This window comes from Sciurus carolinensis, chromosome 8 (assembly GCF_902686445.1).
Source record: "Sciurus carolinensis chromosome 8, mSciCar1.2, whole genome shotgun sequence".
In the NCBI taxonomy this organism is placed as follows: Eukaryota; Metazoa; Chordata; class Mammalia; order Rodentia; family Sciuridae; genus Sciurus; species Sciurus carolinensis.
In genome coordinates, this window is record NC_062220.1 from 77171703 (window position 1) to 77189508 (window position 17806).

General features: G+C 36.3%; 1 protein-coding gene across 4 annotated transcripts in view; it reads right to left on the reverse strand.

Moving 5' to 3' along the window:
* Positions 1 to 1315: 1315 nt before the first annotated feature.
* Positions 1316 to 17806, reverse strand: part of Agr3 (anterior gradient 3, protein disulphide isomerase family member) — a 35911-nt gene continuing 19420 nt past the window's right edge. For 3 of the 4 annotated variants that reach the window (XM_047559917.1, XM_047559920.1, XM_047559919.1), the window contains one exon: positions 17235 to 17462. In XM_047559917.1, the coding sequence (XP_047415873.1) occupies positions 17413 to 17462 (50 nt within the window). In that variant the 3' untranslated portion in view covers positions 17235 to 17412. Of the gene's footprint in view, positions 1364 to 17234; positions 17463 to 17806 lie in introns of those variants that run through there. The other variant, XM_047559918.1, reaches the window with a different exon arrangement.

The window sequence follows — 17806 nt, forward strand, 5'->3', positions numbered from 1 at the left end:
GTGTAATCTCTCATTTTTCTGATTGTTCATATTGTTGGATTACATTGGTCATGCAGTCATATGTACATGAGATAATAATGTCTGTTTCACTCTACTATCCTTCCTACCCCAGTACCCGTTCCCCACCCTTCACTCTCCTCTACCTAATCTAAAGTAACTCTATTCTTCCCTGCCCCCTGCCCCATTGTGAATTAGCATCCACATATCAGAGAAAACATTTGACCTTTGGTATGGCATATCTTTTTGGAGGCTATTTTAACTGGAAGATTTACCTTAACGTTAATATACCAAATTCTTTGTGCTCTTCAGTAAGGATAACATGATATCACTTGAGTCTAGAAATATGTGTGACTTCACATTGCTGGTGGGACTGCAAATTGGTGCGACCATTCTGGAAAGCAGTATGGAGATTCCTCAGAAAACTTGGAATGGAACCACCATTTGACCCAGTTATCTCATTCCTCGGTTTATACCCAAAGGACTTAAAATCAGCATACTATAGTGATGCAGCCACGTCAATGTTTATAGCCACTCAATTCATGTTATTTTTATTTTTTCCCAGCTCTAGCTAGAAGTGTCTGTTGTCATTTTTAATTTAAATGTCCTCTAGAAGATAATTTTATAAACAAATAAACATTCTTTAGTTATAGAAAGTGCATGAATTTGCCATACAGGTAGACTCCCTGAGTTTTAGTTTTCTTACCTATAAAATGGAGCAAATATACTAATCTCATAATGTTGCAAAGATCAAATATTAAAAAGTAAATATTCCATGAAGCACTTTGCTCATACCTGCACAATAATGGGTTATTATTTTTAATTAATGAAAATTCTACATTTTAATTTTTAAATGACACAGAACCCTTACAAATGGTTATGTTTGTTCACCTTCTCTTTTAGGAACATGCTAATCCTACTGAATTTCTCTGCTTACCTAGTCTATGATTGATCCAGAATATCTATATATCTAACAAAAACTTGATTTTTTTTGTTACCATTGCTCAGCTCAAGTTGAGAAACATCTTAAAAATTGTTATAGTTTACTCTAACTTTTCAAGTGTACAAGTCTTTTGATAGTTCTGAATGAGTTCTGAATTTGATTAGGATTAGTTGACACTTCAAAACTAACTGCATCTCTCAATTTTTCTGCTATATGACTATACCATAAGAGGTAGTTATCTTTCAGGTTTTCCTAAAGGGTTGTATCTTTGTTTCTCTTTTTATCACTTATTCTCTATGGCAAATTGTACTTTCCAAATAGTTTGCGGCAATATCTTCTTTCCATCTGCTCTTTTTTCAATGTGATCTTGATGCTCTTCCCGTTGAAACACAGGTTCTGTTTCTTCCTTGTAAACCTAAAGGTCTAGATCATAAAGCAAAAAATTTCTGTTTAATTCTCTTGAGAAGTTTTCTTTTGGACCCTAGCTATCAAGCTGTGGAACACCAAAACTAGTCCACATTGGGAGATCACATGGAGAACACACATGTACATTTTTTGCTCAACAGAACAACAGGTCCCAGTTGACGCCGTACATCAACTGCCAAGAAGATTCCTTAAGTGATTCTAACCCTCAGCTGTTGATTGACCCTACTGACTGCCAAACCTCCAAGTCTTCCCAGCTGAGTTCCTTATCTTCATGAGACAGTGCTCTTATGAACTCCTGATCCACAGACTTGGTGAACATGATAACAATGAACCCTCTGAGATGGCTTATTACTTAGCTATATCATCTAAAACCCTCTCCTTCCCCTTTCTCTTTTCTCCTCTTTCATGAACATGCAGATAGAACTTGATTCTGTATTACTGATATGTGTATTTCTTTTGGATGTGCAGTGGTAGTAATGGCTCACATGCCCTCAGTATTCAATATGTGCTAGGCACCATTCATTCTAAGCATGGTACATATATTAAATCTTCCTACAATAAAAGAGAATCACTAAAATTATTATTCCCATTGACACATGAAAATCTAGGTTAATAAATCAAGATTGGCATTAACATTCTGTCTTTTACAACCTTATTTCTTCTAAGATGCAAACTTTTCAACATTTTACCAGCTCTGAAATGAGAAAGTTTTCTTATGGATAATGTCATAATTGAATTGGTGACATTTTAATTTAGTTTTTTTTTTTTTTTTTTGTATGAGGGATTAAACCCAGGGGCGCTTAACCACTGAGCAACATCCCTAGCTTTTTTTATTTTTTATTTTGAAACAGGGCCTCAGTGAGTTGCTTAGGGCCTTACTAACTTGATGAGGCTGGTCTTGAACTTTCAATTCTCCTGTCTCAGGCACCAGAGTTGCTGGGATTACAGGTGTGTGCTACCACACCTAGCTTTAATTTAGTTTTAATGTTGTATGTAAAATAATGACCTTTCTTACAATACTAATACCTTGTGTCTTATTTTGATAAAATGCACATATTTTACATTTTTAACCTATCAGATGCTAGAATCTAACATACATATGTACAAGGGCATACCACTTACAAGGAAATGTCAAGTACCTCAAGAATTCATCTAAATGGGTAATACAAAGTTAAACTGAATAGTCAGGATGTCAAAGACTTAGCAGGCTGTGAAGTCAGGTGGACATTAGCAACCATTATTGCCTTGTATACATGTATGTATACAAGTTCTTTAGGTCACCCAGGTAACTGTCATCACCTGCAAAGAAAATTTAACTACATCTGTGCTGAAAAGAGGTTTCTCAGAAACACAGCCAAAGTCCATTGAAATTTACCAGTGTGCCTGCTGGTGCTACCAATCAGTTCACTCTTCTATACATGAAGGCATCTCCTGAATTAAGAATTTCCAGTACCTCATTTTTTTCTGACACTTTTCTTATAAAATTTATGTTTAAAAAAATCATTTGTAGTGATGAATGTGCAAAACATTGCTGATTCTTGTTTTCACCAACAGTATTCAATTTTCAAAGTTTAGTCATGTTCCTAAAGACCTAACTTAGTGAATTTGTATATCACAGCTGACAATTCTAAGTTTCTGATGCTTATGAAAAGAATGATCCCATTAGAATAAGGTTATTTTAGAGAGTGCTTCTGAAAGGGAGGCATTGAATTGACCAGGTGGTAGACAGCCATCTATCCTCAGGGCTGTCATATCTACTCTGACCGTTGTAAATATGATCTCTGACTCAATAGCTTCGACTTGGAGGTTTATATTTATTCTTCCTATGGGACTGTTGCCCTAATGACAGAATTTCTTGTCTGACTGAGGGAAACATGGTTTAAAGAGATTAATTTTTTTATGATGCTTGGAAAGTTTTCTTTTTGTTTCAAAGAGAAAAGCAGTAGCTACCTATTTTTATGTAAGTAAGAACATAAAGAACTAATTCAGTTCTTTATATATAAATTGTAGTTAGTAAAGAATGAACTTTTAAGTCATCAGATGGTAGGTGGTAAGATCCCATAGAGATGCAGTGATTTCTAAGGCCACATGGTTAGGTGACTGGCATCACGATATATTAGGCAGGACACAGCAGAAGCAGCAGTATTCAGGTAAGATCAGAAAGAAGAAAGATTCAGCCGTTTGAAGAGCTGCAGGAAAAGTACTTCACACAGAAGCAGCAAGTACAAATAATCTGAGCATAAAAGGGCTTCTTGGCCTGATAAAACAATAGCAGCAGCAGCCAGTATACCTGGACAGAGCAAACGAGAGAGTACCATACAAGACTGTTGGAGAGCAGACCTGGGGAACAGAAGCAGATCATTAGCACCTTACAGGGTCAATCACTGATACTGTCCCCTGCCTCTCTAATTCCATTTTCTCCTTTTCCATCTTCCTGAGGTTCTCCCCTACTCCCCTACTGGTACTTGGGGTCTACTACTGAGTGATATCACTGGTTTTTTTTTTTTTTTTTTTTTTTTTTTAAGCTTTGAGACAGGATCTCACTAAATTACAGAGTCCAGTCTCAAACTTGCAATCCTCCTGCTTCAGCCTCCCAGGTAGCTGGGATTATAAGAATGTGTCACCATACCCGAACATTTTCCTGAGTTTTTGAGTCTTAACCTCTTTCATGCCTTGACCACAATCCTCATGGGAAGCTCATGCCATCTCCTACTCCATTTATTTGGGCATGATGTAAATCTGAGATATTAGAAGGCTCTCAAGTAATCAAAGAAAAATTATGTTTTATATTTACTTAAGGAAGATATGTTCTAATATCTATACTTTGAAGATAAAACTTCATAAATATTGGATCATAACTAATGAGAATATTTGACAAAAGTAAGGATTTGAACTCAATTCTCAAGAACTGTATGGCTCTATTCAACAAAAAGAATTTTTAAATTTCTCATGTTTATTTGAACTTCTCAAAGAACATTAATGGAAATCCATTTCATAATCCATAGTTTCACTTAAAATTCCTTTTCTTTGCTAATTTGTTCAAACTTGGGGAAAGAGAGTGAGACTGAGAAAGAATGCATGCCTCTGTGTCTGTTCATCCCTGTATTTCCCAACTATATTCTGTAGTCTCCCTTGTTTTTCATGCTGCCTTTTCTCAGTGGTTACTGAGATTTCTGTCCTAGTACCAGCCATCTGAGGCCATTGTTGGATTGGAAAACCCAATCACTACATTTCTCTGGACCTTCCTCCTGGAGAGAAATGCAAGAAATTCCTTGTAAAGTATATAATCCTTTCATTTTGATTGCCTTTTCCTTATAGAGCATCTCAGATGAATCAAATTATCTTCCTTCTTAAATCTAATTTTCTAGTTAAGTTGGACAAGAGAATTTTGGTTCAAACTATTTCTTCTTGTGGGGAGGGGGATAGTCACTTTAAATAAAATGCACTACTCATGAATTCCAAAAGTCAAAGTGTCAAATTTCAAAGGACTTAAAACATTTACCCAGTTTGTGAAACAGATTTTCATTCCAAAAGCTGAATCTTGTTTTTCCTCTTGTTGCCACTTTAAAGGTTTTGTGTTTTCCATGATGTCACCATCCCCACTGAAATCCATCTGTCTCATAGTCCTGCAGAGGGGCAGCTCTTGAAGTTCAGCAGGGAAGCCAGATCAAATACTAATACCCACCTCTTTAAAAAGTACATGAAAACCAAGAACAAGAAAAATGAGCCATTCAGAAAAGACAGGCAAGCAGATCCCTGCTCTAAGGTATAATGTGAAACTGATAGTCCCTGAAACCTATTGAACATTCCCTCATCTAGGGAAAACAGAACTGCTATCCTACTATGAAAAGAAAATTCAAAATCACTGGAGAAGGAAAAGTAAGTAGGCCACATTTGCTGACTCAAGTTGGGAATATAACTTAAATCCTTTTTTATATTTTCTCAGTTTGAAATTCTTCTTTTATTAGAGGCAAAATACACTGCACACATTAAAGAATTCTTTGACTTGGTGTGACATAGTGATTTTCAAATATCTTGCTTGTGTCTCCCAAATGTTTTCTTTTATTGGTTGGGGCAGGTTTTAAGCATAAGAAAAAGAAAGGGTAGGGTTTGTGGCTCATTCACTCACTTCCTTCAATGTTTGAATGCTGAGGTGTCCTAAAACTTCAGACATTCTTTGAAAGCTAAGTTAAGGATTTTTTTTTTCATATTTATTCTGGTCCAGTTCAAATATTTGTCAACTGAGAAATGCATAGCACATTAGAATCATAAACCCACCATCTGCTTAAAATGAGCCAACACCCACCTGTAAGGAGACGGATATAGGCTGGTATCCTGTTTCTCTGGCTCTTAAGTGAAAGCAATTGACGCTATGGGCACAGGTTTGTTTGAGCTGCCCCATGCTAAGATTGCCTGATAAAACTCCAAAAGGGTGTGTATATTTGTTGCAACTCATAAAGATTACTTTCAAGTTCTATTAGAGAAATCTTTTTACAATAATGGGGTCAGATAGAGGAGACAGTACCATCAGCTTTAGGTAAGTAGGTACATTCATGGACATTAACTTACTATGAGGGAGATCTTCACTTCTCTGGTCCTAGTAGGTGCAGAGAGGATAATGGCAAAATAGAACATGTTACCCACATTGATTCATCTTTTCAAAATGACCATCAGTCCCCATGTTAAACTGACGAAGGCCTTTGGTTGATACTTCACAATAGAGTTCTCCCTGAAGTGTTTGCTTTTGCCACTTAACAATAAGCTTATAGAATCCAGAAAATGAATTCCTAGTGGAGAGTTATTCCTTGAGGTAACTATTTTTGCCTTTAAAAGGAATCCTTCAGAAGACAAAATTTCAGGTCAGTCACTTTACATAAAGTTCTCCCCTGAAAGACTTGCCTCTGAGATCCTTCTTTGGGAAAACTCTGTACACAATGAGGACAAAAAATTGGTTGTTGTACTTTAGAAATGGAAAGTTTTGAAACAAATTACCAAGGAAAAATTTCCAAGGTTTCAGACTAATCTCAGTGTGCCTGAGGTAAGAAGCAAAATGCTTAAAGATTCCTGGGACAGTTTATGTAGTTTTGTAGTCTAGGTGTGAAAGCAAAGCAAGCTAAACTCACTCTTTTGGGGCAAATTACAAATTTTCTTAGGATATCAAATAGTTATTTGATAAGTAGTTGTTTGACCAAGTAGTTATTTTAAGAGTTCCATAGGATTAATAAGATCAGAACAATATGATTTCAATATGGTACCAGATCCAAGTTTTAGGTAGATAGACTAGGTGGTTGTAATGGGTAGTTGAAAGGTCCACTTATTCTATTTCATCACTCACTATTGGTACCTAGAACCCCTAAATCTTTGAAGTTATTCCCCAGCTTTTCACTGTTAAAGTGGAAATGCCATTAGTCACAAATATCTTACAAACGATTCATCTGTTGAGCTATGTTAAACATGAAAACCTTAACTCTCCTCTTTAATATTTCTGTATGGGTAACTATCGCGCTCCCTCTGCCCGCAGAGAGAGACACGACAAACGTCTGAAGCTTTGGAAGTTTCTTGCGTACAGTCTTCCTTTCTTTCCTTCTTATCTATCCCTTTCTCTCGTTTCTTTTTCCCTCTCCCGCACTTCACTCTTCTCCCGCTCGGCTCTCGCCTGCTCCGGCCGCTTCGTTTCTCCCGCTCGGCTCACGCCCGCTTGCACGCCTCTACTCCCAGCTCCTACTCCTACTCTCAGTTTCTTCTCTCTTTTCTTTCTCTTGCTCTCTTTCCCTCCGCTTAACTCTCGCCTGCTCCGGTCGTCCCGCTTCTCCGCTTCTACCCCTACTCTCAGCCTTTTCTCTTAGCTTCTGCTCTCAGCTTCTTCCCTCAGCTTCTGCTCTCAGCTTCTGCTCCTTCTCCCAGCTTCTTCTTACTCCCAGCTTCCGCGCCCTCCCAGCTTCAGCTTCTGCCTCTTACTCCCCCACCCACCAAGCTTATATACACTTCAACCAATCAGGGGAGAGTACACGAGGTAAACACGCGGACAGCTGCAGGTATAGAATAGGTAAACGAGGGGGGCATGCTCTAATCACATCGTTAACTAGCCAATCATTGGAATTCGCTGGTTGTTTACTGTATAGCTGGCCGCTTTTGGCTCAGTGCCAGGCGCCATCTTGACCGTGCTCAAGGCTGGGGGTCCCGGAAACCCCGACAGGTAACAGTGATTTCTTAATGGCAATGTGTATCTGTGCAACATTGAAATAATGTTCCCCTGTCCCTCTGTCACCCCAAGATTCCCATGGTGAGCATCACAGTTACCCTATGTCACAAAGGCTAAACTTTTTCCTTTGATTTGCTGGAGACGGGTGGGAGCTTAAGGCTGAGCATGAAAGTATTGTCTATGATTTTTCCATAAAGCATAAATCCATTTTAATTAACTTTTTAAAATAAAGGACATAGTTTAAATAGTTTAAGTCAAACTCACATAAGATGTGAGTTTGACTTAATTTTATTTTTTTAATACATGTTATTCAAAACCAGAACAGTATGACAGTGGAATTTGTGGACACAGGAGCCAAATTGGTTGAATTTAAATACTGACTCTGCTAATTGGCAGTGTGACTGACTTTCCAAGTTTTTAAACATCTTCAGTCCCCACTTAACGCCTAAGTAAAATAAAGATAGTGCTAGTTCTCATTGATGGGGAGCTATTACTTCTCTAACCCATGCAAAGACCTTAGGGTTGTTCCTGGAACATAGAGAGAGTTCAACCTACATTTGTTTGAATTACAACTAAAAACACCAACTATAATTATTCTTTCCTTGGGAATGACTTTTGCTTTTGAATTGAAACCACAGCATTGAGATCCAAGATGGCGGACTAGAGGGAGGCTGTGTTCAAGCAGAGAAAAATTAGTTTCTCTGTGAGGCAGTCTTTGCTGCCTGTTGATCCCCTGCTGTTTACCCTATTTGTCCACCTTGATCACCTGCAGTCTGCCAGCATATCAACTACTTTTTGAGTGCAGATTTCTCACTGATTCCCACCTATCATCCACCATTAGCTTGTTTGCTTGCCTCTTGCCTACCCATCACCTGCCTTTCATCTACCCACCACCCACTGCCTGAGGTCCACCTGCCGATTGTCCTCTGGTAGCCTGCAGATCACCCACGGACCGCCAGTGGTCACCAGTTGCCTGCTGCTGTCTGAAAGTCCACTGTCACAGTACCCTCAGGTTTGGTTACATGTGGCTGCTGCCATTATGGGACAACAGTCAGGACCTGCAGGACCCCAGAACTGACTAAGTCTTGCCTCCAGGATCCTGACCCGACCTACCATACCCCACATGGACTCCGCGCCAACTCTCTGTGCTGCAGCTCCCCATTTGCTAACATGTTTGGAAGCTAGTGCAGCCATCTTGGATTATCCTTGAAGTTGCCATCTTTAGGTGGGGTCAATCCCATCCTGGGACACCTGCTGGAGACTGGAAGCTCATTGTCAAGTACCTCTCATGCATGCATCTGGCTACTGAAGACTGGGAGGTTTTAATAGTATATGACAGTTATAGTGTAGATTATTTTTCTCCTTTTTGAAAAGTTTTTAGTTTTTATTTCTTTATTTTTCTCACTCTATTTTCCTTTTGTTTACCTGTTTCCTCAGAATCTCTTTCTCCATTTTCTCATGCTAAAAACCAACTTCTTTTGATTCCACTTTCACTCTTCCTACAATCTAGTACTTCTATATACTGTTTTCTTATTCCACTAACAGTTACATCCCACACCTCGCCATCCTCTTTGTCCACCATTAGAAACTGTAGACCTCATTGCAAATCTATTTGCTATACTGTAGATAATAATTGAACTCATTCTCTCTGTTTATTATGACAATATTGTTAACATCTTCATAGGGGTTATTTGGTTTAGGGCTGCATATTGTCTATTCTGGATGTTGCTAATACTGATCTCCCCTTTAAAGAAGAGGTTTTGGAAACCTGAAGGATCGATATAAGTCTATAGGTGGGAAACTGTATACCCCAGATCTGCACTGCTAGAGGGGAACAACTGCATGTGAACAACATGAAAAAACAAGGGAAGAAAGTGTTCAAAACAAACCAAGATTCTATATTAATAGAATCAAATGACAGCATGGTAGAAGAAATGTCAGAAAAGGACTTCAGAACATATTTAATTGAAATGATTCATAAAGTAAAGGATAAGATAAGAGAGCAAATATAAGCAATGAACGGTCAATCCAATAAACAAGAGCAACTGTAGGAAGCAAAAGATCATTTCAACAAAGAGAGATTCTGAAAAAAAAATAGAAATCCTTGAAATGAAGGAAACAATAAAACAAATAAAAAACTCAATGGAAAACATCACTAACAGATTATATCACATGGAAGACAGAACCTCAGACAATGAAGACAAAATATTTAATCTTGAAAATAAAGTTGACCAAACAGAGAAGATTGTAAGAAATCATGAAAAGAATCTCCAAGAACTATGGGACATTGTGAAAAGGCCAAATTTAAGAATTATGGGGATTGAAGAAGGCACAGAGATACAAACCAAAGGAATGAACAACCTATTCAATGAAATAATATTAGAAAATTTCCCAAACCTGAAGAATGAAATGGAAAATCAGCTACAGGAGGCTTACAGAACACCAAATGCACAAAATTACAACAGATCCACTCCAAGGCACATTATAACAAAAATATCTAGCATCCAAAATAAAGATAGAATTTTAAAGACTGTGAGAGAAAAGCATCAGATTACATATAGGGGGAAACCAATATGGATATCAGCAGATTTATCAGACCAGACCCTAAAAACTAGAAGGGCGTGAAACAAACATATTTGAAGCTCTGAAAGAACATGGTTTCCAACCAACGATCTTATACCCAGCAAAACTTACCTTCAGGTTTGAAGACAAAATCCTTCCATGATAAACAAGTTAAAAGAATTTACAAATAGAAAGCCTGCACTACAGAACATTCTCAGCAAAATATTCCGGGAGGAGGAAATGAAAAACAACAATGTAGGTCAGCAAAGGGAGGAACTACCCTAAAGGAAAAGTTAATCAAAGTAGAAACCAAATCAAGGTAAAAACCAAAAGTAAGCCAAAATGACTAGGAATACAAATCATATCTCAATAATAATCCTGAATGTTAATGGGGCCTAAATTCATCAATCAAAAGACACAGACTGGCAGATTGGATTAAAAAGAAAGACCCAAAAATATGCTGCCTTCAAGAGACTCATCTCATAGAAAAAGACATCCACAGACTAAAGGTGAAAGGATGGGAAAAAACCTACCACACACATGAACTCAGTAAAAAAGCAGGGGTTTCCTTTCCTATATCAGATAAAGTGGACTTCAAACCAAAGTTAGTCAGAAGGGATACTGCTTGAGGGAACCATAAATCAGGAAGACATAACGATTGTAAATATTTATGCCCCAAACAACGGCCCATCCATGTACATCAAACAAATCTTCTCAATTCCAAGAATCAAATAGATCACAACACAATAATTTGGGGTGACTTTAACACACTGCTATCAGGATGCATGAGAAAATGCTTGCCTCTCCAGAGTTCTATCAATATAGTATGTTAGTTAACTTTGGATTTTTGCCAATGGAGAGAGGGAAAATGGTCTTTCATCCACAGTTTTGATTTACATTTCTCTTTTTTAATGAGTGAAGTTAACTATCTTGTTGTTTATTAATAGCAAATTTTATTTCCTTTTTCTATGTTTCGAAAGGTTTATGATTTTGTCAATTTACATGTTAGGAAGGATAACGCTTTGTAATATGAGCTGTAAGTATCTCCCTTAGTTGTCTTTTTTAAAAAAGTTTGTTTATGATGTTTCTTTCCATAAAAAATTGATTTTTATGTAAAAAAAAAAATCCACAGGAAGAATGGAAGAGGAACCAACAGAGATTGGCTCTTAGGTGGAGAAAAGGTAGAAAGGGAATCCAGGAAAACAGACAAGTGAGAGGAAGAATACATATAAAGAGAAAAAAAATATAAGAATATACAACAGAACTACAAAATACCATGCATATATCGTCATCCTCAACAAACTCTTGCATGAAAAATACCTTGATCCAAATATGGTGCAGAGAGATGTTAGAGAAGAAAAAAATAAAAATAAAATAAATCTCAATGGAAAATTAAACAAATGTCTCTGTTGGTGTTTAGAAATTTCTCAACCTTGTTTCTGAATTCTTGTGGAATTACCTGACCCTGCCTGGCCCTAGCAGACCCAGTTCTAGATGTTGCAGTCCCAAGATCTCAATGCCACTGGAATTTGGAGAGAGACCACCAGGGATGAGCAATCCTAAGAAACAGCAACTAGATGGTGTCAACCAGCACTCCCAGGAGCAAGACCCCAGGCACAGCCAAACCCGCAGGCACCCTGACACTGAACCTCCAGGTCCTAACCAGTATCTCAAGATGAATGCAGCCACATGCAACCAAACCTGGAGTCTCCCAGAGTGGACCTCTGGGCCGTGGTGGAAGTGGTAGTGTCAGGGTCTGTGGCAACAGGTAGAGGATCAATGACAGCTTCAGTGTCCAGTGGCATTGGCAGCAGGTGGGGGGGCAGTGGCAGTGGTGGCAGCAGGGAACCCGGAGAGAAGACCTCCCCGTGACCTGTTGGGGACAGCAGCGGCGTTGATGGCAGTGATATCAGGGGCAGCTGCGCCTGAGAGCAGTACAATTTTACTTTCAATTTGACTACCCATCTTACTTGAAGTCAATTTCTTATAGACAGATGGGCCATATTATTCTGCCAATTTGTCTTTTTATTGGTGTTTAAACCATTTCTACTTAGTGTAATTGATATATTAGGCTCACGCTTTAAAGTTAGTTTTCTGTTTGTTCTGTTTTTCTTCTCTGCGCTTTCCTTTTTTTTGCACCTTCTTGTTTTCCTTTTTTCTGCAGTGTTTTTGAGTTTTGTCTTTCTATAGTTTTGGTTACAGTTGCTCTGAGTTTGTATACTTACATATAGTTTATCACATTCTAACCATGTACTCATTTTACTTGCTTGAATGAAGTATAGAAAACTTTCCTTCCTTGAAGTCCCTTAATCCTTCCAAAGTTATTACATAATTGTCTTAAATATTTTATCTACATACTTTGAAAACTACAGCAGGTGATGATATTATTATTGCTTCAACCATCAACCATAATTTAGGAAGTTGAAGAGCAAAGGTAAAATGGATCCATAATTTTTAGTTTCTCCACTCTTCTTTCTTCTTGTTTCATGTTATTTGTTTTTATCATTTTCTTTCTGTTTAGAAGACTTTCTTTAAAATACATCAACAGGACTGGGGATATAGTTCAGTTCATAAAGTGCTTGCCTGTCAAGTACAAGGCCCTGCGTTCAATCTCCAGCACTGCAAAAAAAAAAGGATACAGTTGATGATTCTCTTAATTTTCATTCTTCTGAGAATGTCCTGATAACCTGTCATTTCAGAATATTTTGACTTATTTTTATAGAATTCTGAATTCATTAATCTTTCCTTTAAACACTTAAGAGGTACAACTCCTTCTGCCTCTGTTATTCTTGATGAAACAAAAAGTCTGTAAATTTTGAATGTCTTTCTCATTATATATTTCTTGACAAAAGAAATAACTAATAATCACAACTCTCCAATGTCTGACAAAGTCTCTTTTTGTAAAAAAAGTGGCAAATTATATGTAGCATGAAATGTGCCATTTCAACCATTGTTAAGCGGACTATTCAGTGACAGCACATTTACAAAACAAACAATCACCAGCGTCCATTTCCAGACCTTTTCATCATCCCAAACAGAAAGTGTACCCTTTAAATAACTCCACATTTTCCCTTCTCCTATTATAACCTATGCTCTAATTTCTGTCTTTATGAATTTGCCTATTTTAGATATGTTAATAATTGGAATAATTCACCATTTATCTGGCTTATCTCAATTCACATAATGTTCTTAAGGTTCATCAATGTTGTAGCATGTATCACAATTTTATCACACACACACACACACACACACACACAGAGCATTGGTTTTAGGTATTTTGTAAACTTGATTAACTTAACCAACGATAGAAACGTCTTTTGCGTACTGATATAACTTTTAACATTTATTTGGAAGATAGAACCTGAAAAACTTATTGTGAGAAATGATTCTTCCATTTTAGTAGGGCTTCTTCTGAAATGTGTGTTGGAAAGTTTTGGTGTTTCCCTACCCATTGTGGATTCCTGCAAGTTGGGCATGGGAGGGAAAAGCATCTGTACTGCTTTGCTAGGGCACTCAGAAAAGTAGATTTATTTTCTCACAATTTTGCAGGTGAGAGGTCTGAGAGCAAGATGTTAGCAGGGCTACTTCCTTCTGAGGTCTGTGAATGAGAATCTCTTCTATGCTTCTCACCCAGTAGGCCTGATGGTAACCCTTGCTGTTGCTGCATGACCTCAATCACTGCTTTCATGTTTATATGTGTTCTTTCTGAATGCATGTCTCTGTGTCCAAATTTCTCCTTTTATGTGGACACCAGTCATATTGGACCCACCCTATTTCAATATGATCTCATTTTAACTAATTACATCATCAGTGACCTTATTTCTAAATAAGGTTGTATTTGAAGTAGTAGGGATTAGGACTTCAACCTACGAATTTTTTTGAGGGGTACAGTTCAACCTCCTTTGGAAAAATAAATGTATTTCTAGAAATTGTAGCAATAAGTACACAGAATATATCCAATTGCATTTTAGTGGAAATGTTTGTAGACTGATGTACGTAAATGGAATCACTGTAAACACCAGTCAGTCAAGTGTTTAAAAAAATCCTGTTGTGGTTGCTGTCCACAACCCTGCCCACTTCCAACACTCAACAGAATTGATTTTGTGAGGGAAAAAAATGAGTGTGTATGTATGTATGAGTGGGGGAGTGGGAAAAGAGACTGTCTTACTTCTTCTAAGAGTTTTCTAGCTCTTAGAAAACTGCTCAGTGAAAAAGGTAGATAAGAAACACATTTTAGATGTAGAAGAATCCTTATTGAAGAATTCTTCATTAAGTAAGGATGTTCATGAATACACAGATTGCATATAATTTTGTTTCAGGAAGCATTATTGTAAATCTTAAGCACATTTTTAGAAATCTTTGTGTGTATGTAAATCAATGTGTTAAAAAAGGTAAATTGGCCTGAAGCTTAGCACACTCTTCTTAACTCTAAAATTTTGAGAGATCCTAACAAGGAAACTTTGTATGTTTTTATATTTTACAGTTAAACCAATGAACATGAATTTTCTTAGCCCCTACAGTATACTTTTAATTTTCTACTTTATCATTTTGGTTTCTGTAATGATGGAAGACCTCATACCATTCCAGACTCCTGGGTGAGGCACCTCGTGTGAAACCTGACAGCCCTATTAGACAGTTGGACCTTGCAGTGTTGATCCACATCGTCCTTTAACATTGTTTAATAATGAGTTGGTTCCTGTCCATGATATGTGCATCTTACCACTAGACTGAATTCTTCAGAGGGAGCAAGATTGTCTTATTTTTCTCCATTCCATCTTTAGATCCACAATACTAAATGTAGTATCTGGCACAGAGTAGAAATTAGACGTTGGATAATTGGGAAGGATTAAAAGCTATATAATTATTAATTCAGAATGTTCTGATTTCAGAAATTGAGATATTGACTTGAAATATAAATGTTATTTGAGGCAAAAAAAAATTGGAGAAGGAAGCTCTAGTACAATAAATATGAGCAGGGTTGCTAGAATTAGCACCTAAAATAGAAATGTCATCCAGTTAAATCTGAAGTTTCAGATAAACAGATTTTAGTATAAGTATGTCCCAAATATTGCACAGGACATACTTATATTGAAAAAGTTGTCTATCTCTGATTTAAATTTAACTGAATGCCCTGTACTCATCTGACAATCCTATTCTAGATAATATTTAATACATAACTTTTTGACTATTATCTCTCTTTGAAATGCAAATTAAGTCTCTGAAAGCTCCTTTATACAAATGCCTAGGCACACAGAACTGTGTGTACTATTTCAGATAGTTGATATTAGTGATTTTTTTCCTTGGATGTTAAGGAAAAAATAATTGTTTGGAGTTTATGAGCAGAGATGGAAGTACATATTACATGCACCCTCCCCAACACAGTCTCTGTGTGTAGTCCTACATTTCAAAGGCAGGGGCAAAGTTAGAGGTGATGGAATCAAAACATGCAATTTTGTATAGTGAAGATACTTAGAAAGATCAACTAGGACATAGAGTTTAGTTGGTAAAGTAGGGTAGAGAAAGAAAAAATTGGTTGCAAGGCTACACTTTCTGATATAATTCATATAAAATAATTATGTGTATAGTATTAGTATATATAATTATGCATAATAAAATTAAATGTATGTTAAAATATAAAGGTATGTCTGTTTTTATTATCAAGAACAATTTATCATTTAATAACATCTTTAAGGAAAAATAAGTGAATGCTCAGTGTTATTTATTCTTAACAACTAAGTTATGAACTGATTTCTTCCATAGTTCACAGCAAATTACTGTCACATTTTCTACCTCTGCAATTTATGCAAAAATGAAATCAACTTTATTACTTTAGTCTTTAAATTTAGTATTTAATTTTAGTTTAATTTAGTCTTTAAGTTTAAATTAAATCAGAGAATGCCAGTCCATTTGGAAATCAGGCATTCATTTAAAAATTAACTTTGATATAAAAAATAAAAATGAGATATAATATAAAATTAAAATAGAATATTTAATACTTGTTTGCCAAATAATATAACTAGATATTTAATACTGATGGTTATGTAACCCATTATATTTAAATAGATTAGTTTAGTCAAGGTGTATTTAAAAGTAACAGAATGGTGCTACCACTAGAGAAAATGTTTCTTTCTCTGACTCATCAAACATTGGAATTATTCAAATGTCTAGGTTATAGACATTGTATATCTATTTCATATAAAAATACACTCTTGGCTGGGTGTGGTGGTGTACTCCTGTAATCCCAGGGGCTGAGACAGGAGGATCACCAGTTCAAAACCAGCCTCAGCACAGGCGAGGCGCTAAGCAGTTCAGTGAGACCCTGTCTCTAAATAAAATACAAAATAGGGCTGGGGATGTGGCTCAGTGGTTGAGTGTGCCTGAGTTCAATACCAGCTATCCCTCTCCCCCTAACCAAAAAATATAGTCTTATATTTCAAAACAATTCAGATTTTGTCAAATTCAAAATCTGAATTTTGCTGGGAAAAGTTTCGCCCACCTAAAACATTTTCTGTCTTCTGGTCATTAACCCTGCTGACTATGGCATTTCCATTAGCAGGAACTTTCTTGTTGTTATTTAAAAGAGTAGAAGACATGATTGATCCTCTGGAAGCTTCCTGTGAAGAACTGAGTTGGTAGTTGGATATCTGATTATTTCAGAATGATCTGCTAGTTAACTGGAGAAATTTTTTAATCTTCCTGGATAAGTTAAACTTTTCTTAAAATATTAAAACTTTTAAAGTATCTACTCAATAATTATGGAAAACATATGGTGGATTCTTAAATTATATTGTAAATTTATTGTAATTGGGTTTTAAATGTATATCTAGATCTAAAGGAGGAAAAGAAGTAAGTTGTTTTCCCTGCATTAAGCTATTCAAATAAGAAGTTATCAGAATGCATGCATTTGTTTTGGTACTATGAAGATCATTTATGATGTACACTAGTATGATAGATACAGTGGAGAGACTAGAATGAGAGGTGTGGAAATAGAAGCAACCAGAATAGATGCCTCTTATTTATGTCCTTCTGCCTCTATCATAATTCTTGGCGTACAACAGCTTTCTTGCTGTTGATGCAGATAAATCTCAAACTACTACATTGTCATGTTCATGTCTCAACATTTATTGAAATATCATTTTATCATAAGAATATTTAAAACACATTAAAAAAATCTAAATAGTATATAAAATCCATATACTTGCACACTTAGTATTTGTCAGTGAGTCAGAGATTTTCTTCATGATATTTGACCTCAAAATTGAAGACAATGTTCCATCATTTCTCATAACTCTGATTGAATAAGTCTTAATGCTCTTTTCATGTTTTCTATCACTGAAATAAAAGTAAAGACATTGAAATATTAGTAAATGAAAGCAATCAAATGAAATAATTTTTTGTAGAATCTGAAATCAGTCCATTTAAATTAATAGCTCTGAAAACATGAGAATTCATCAAGTGACATTGAAGAATTTTATGCTAAAGATGTACATGTAAATTTACAGATTAGATCAGATCAAATTTATTTATGATAAACAATTTATCAGAGGGAGTAGGTATTTTCTCTTTAATCAGTTATTAACTGACCTAGTATTGCTGGATCCGAGAGGCATAATTGTCTTATTAAATATAGTTAATAGTAAATGTTGTTAAAAATGGATCAGAGTCTCTACCTTCTT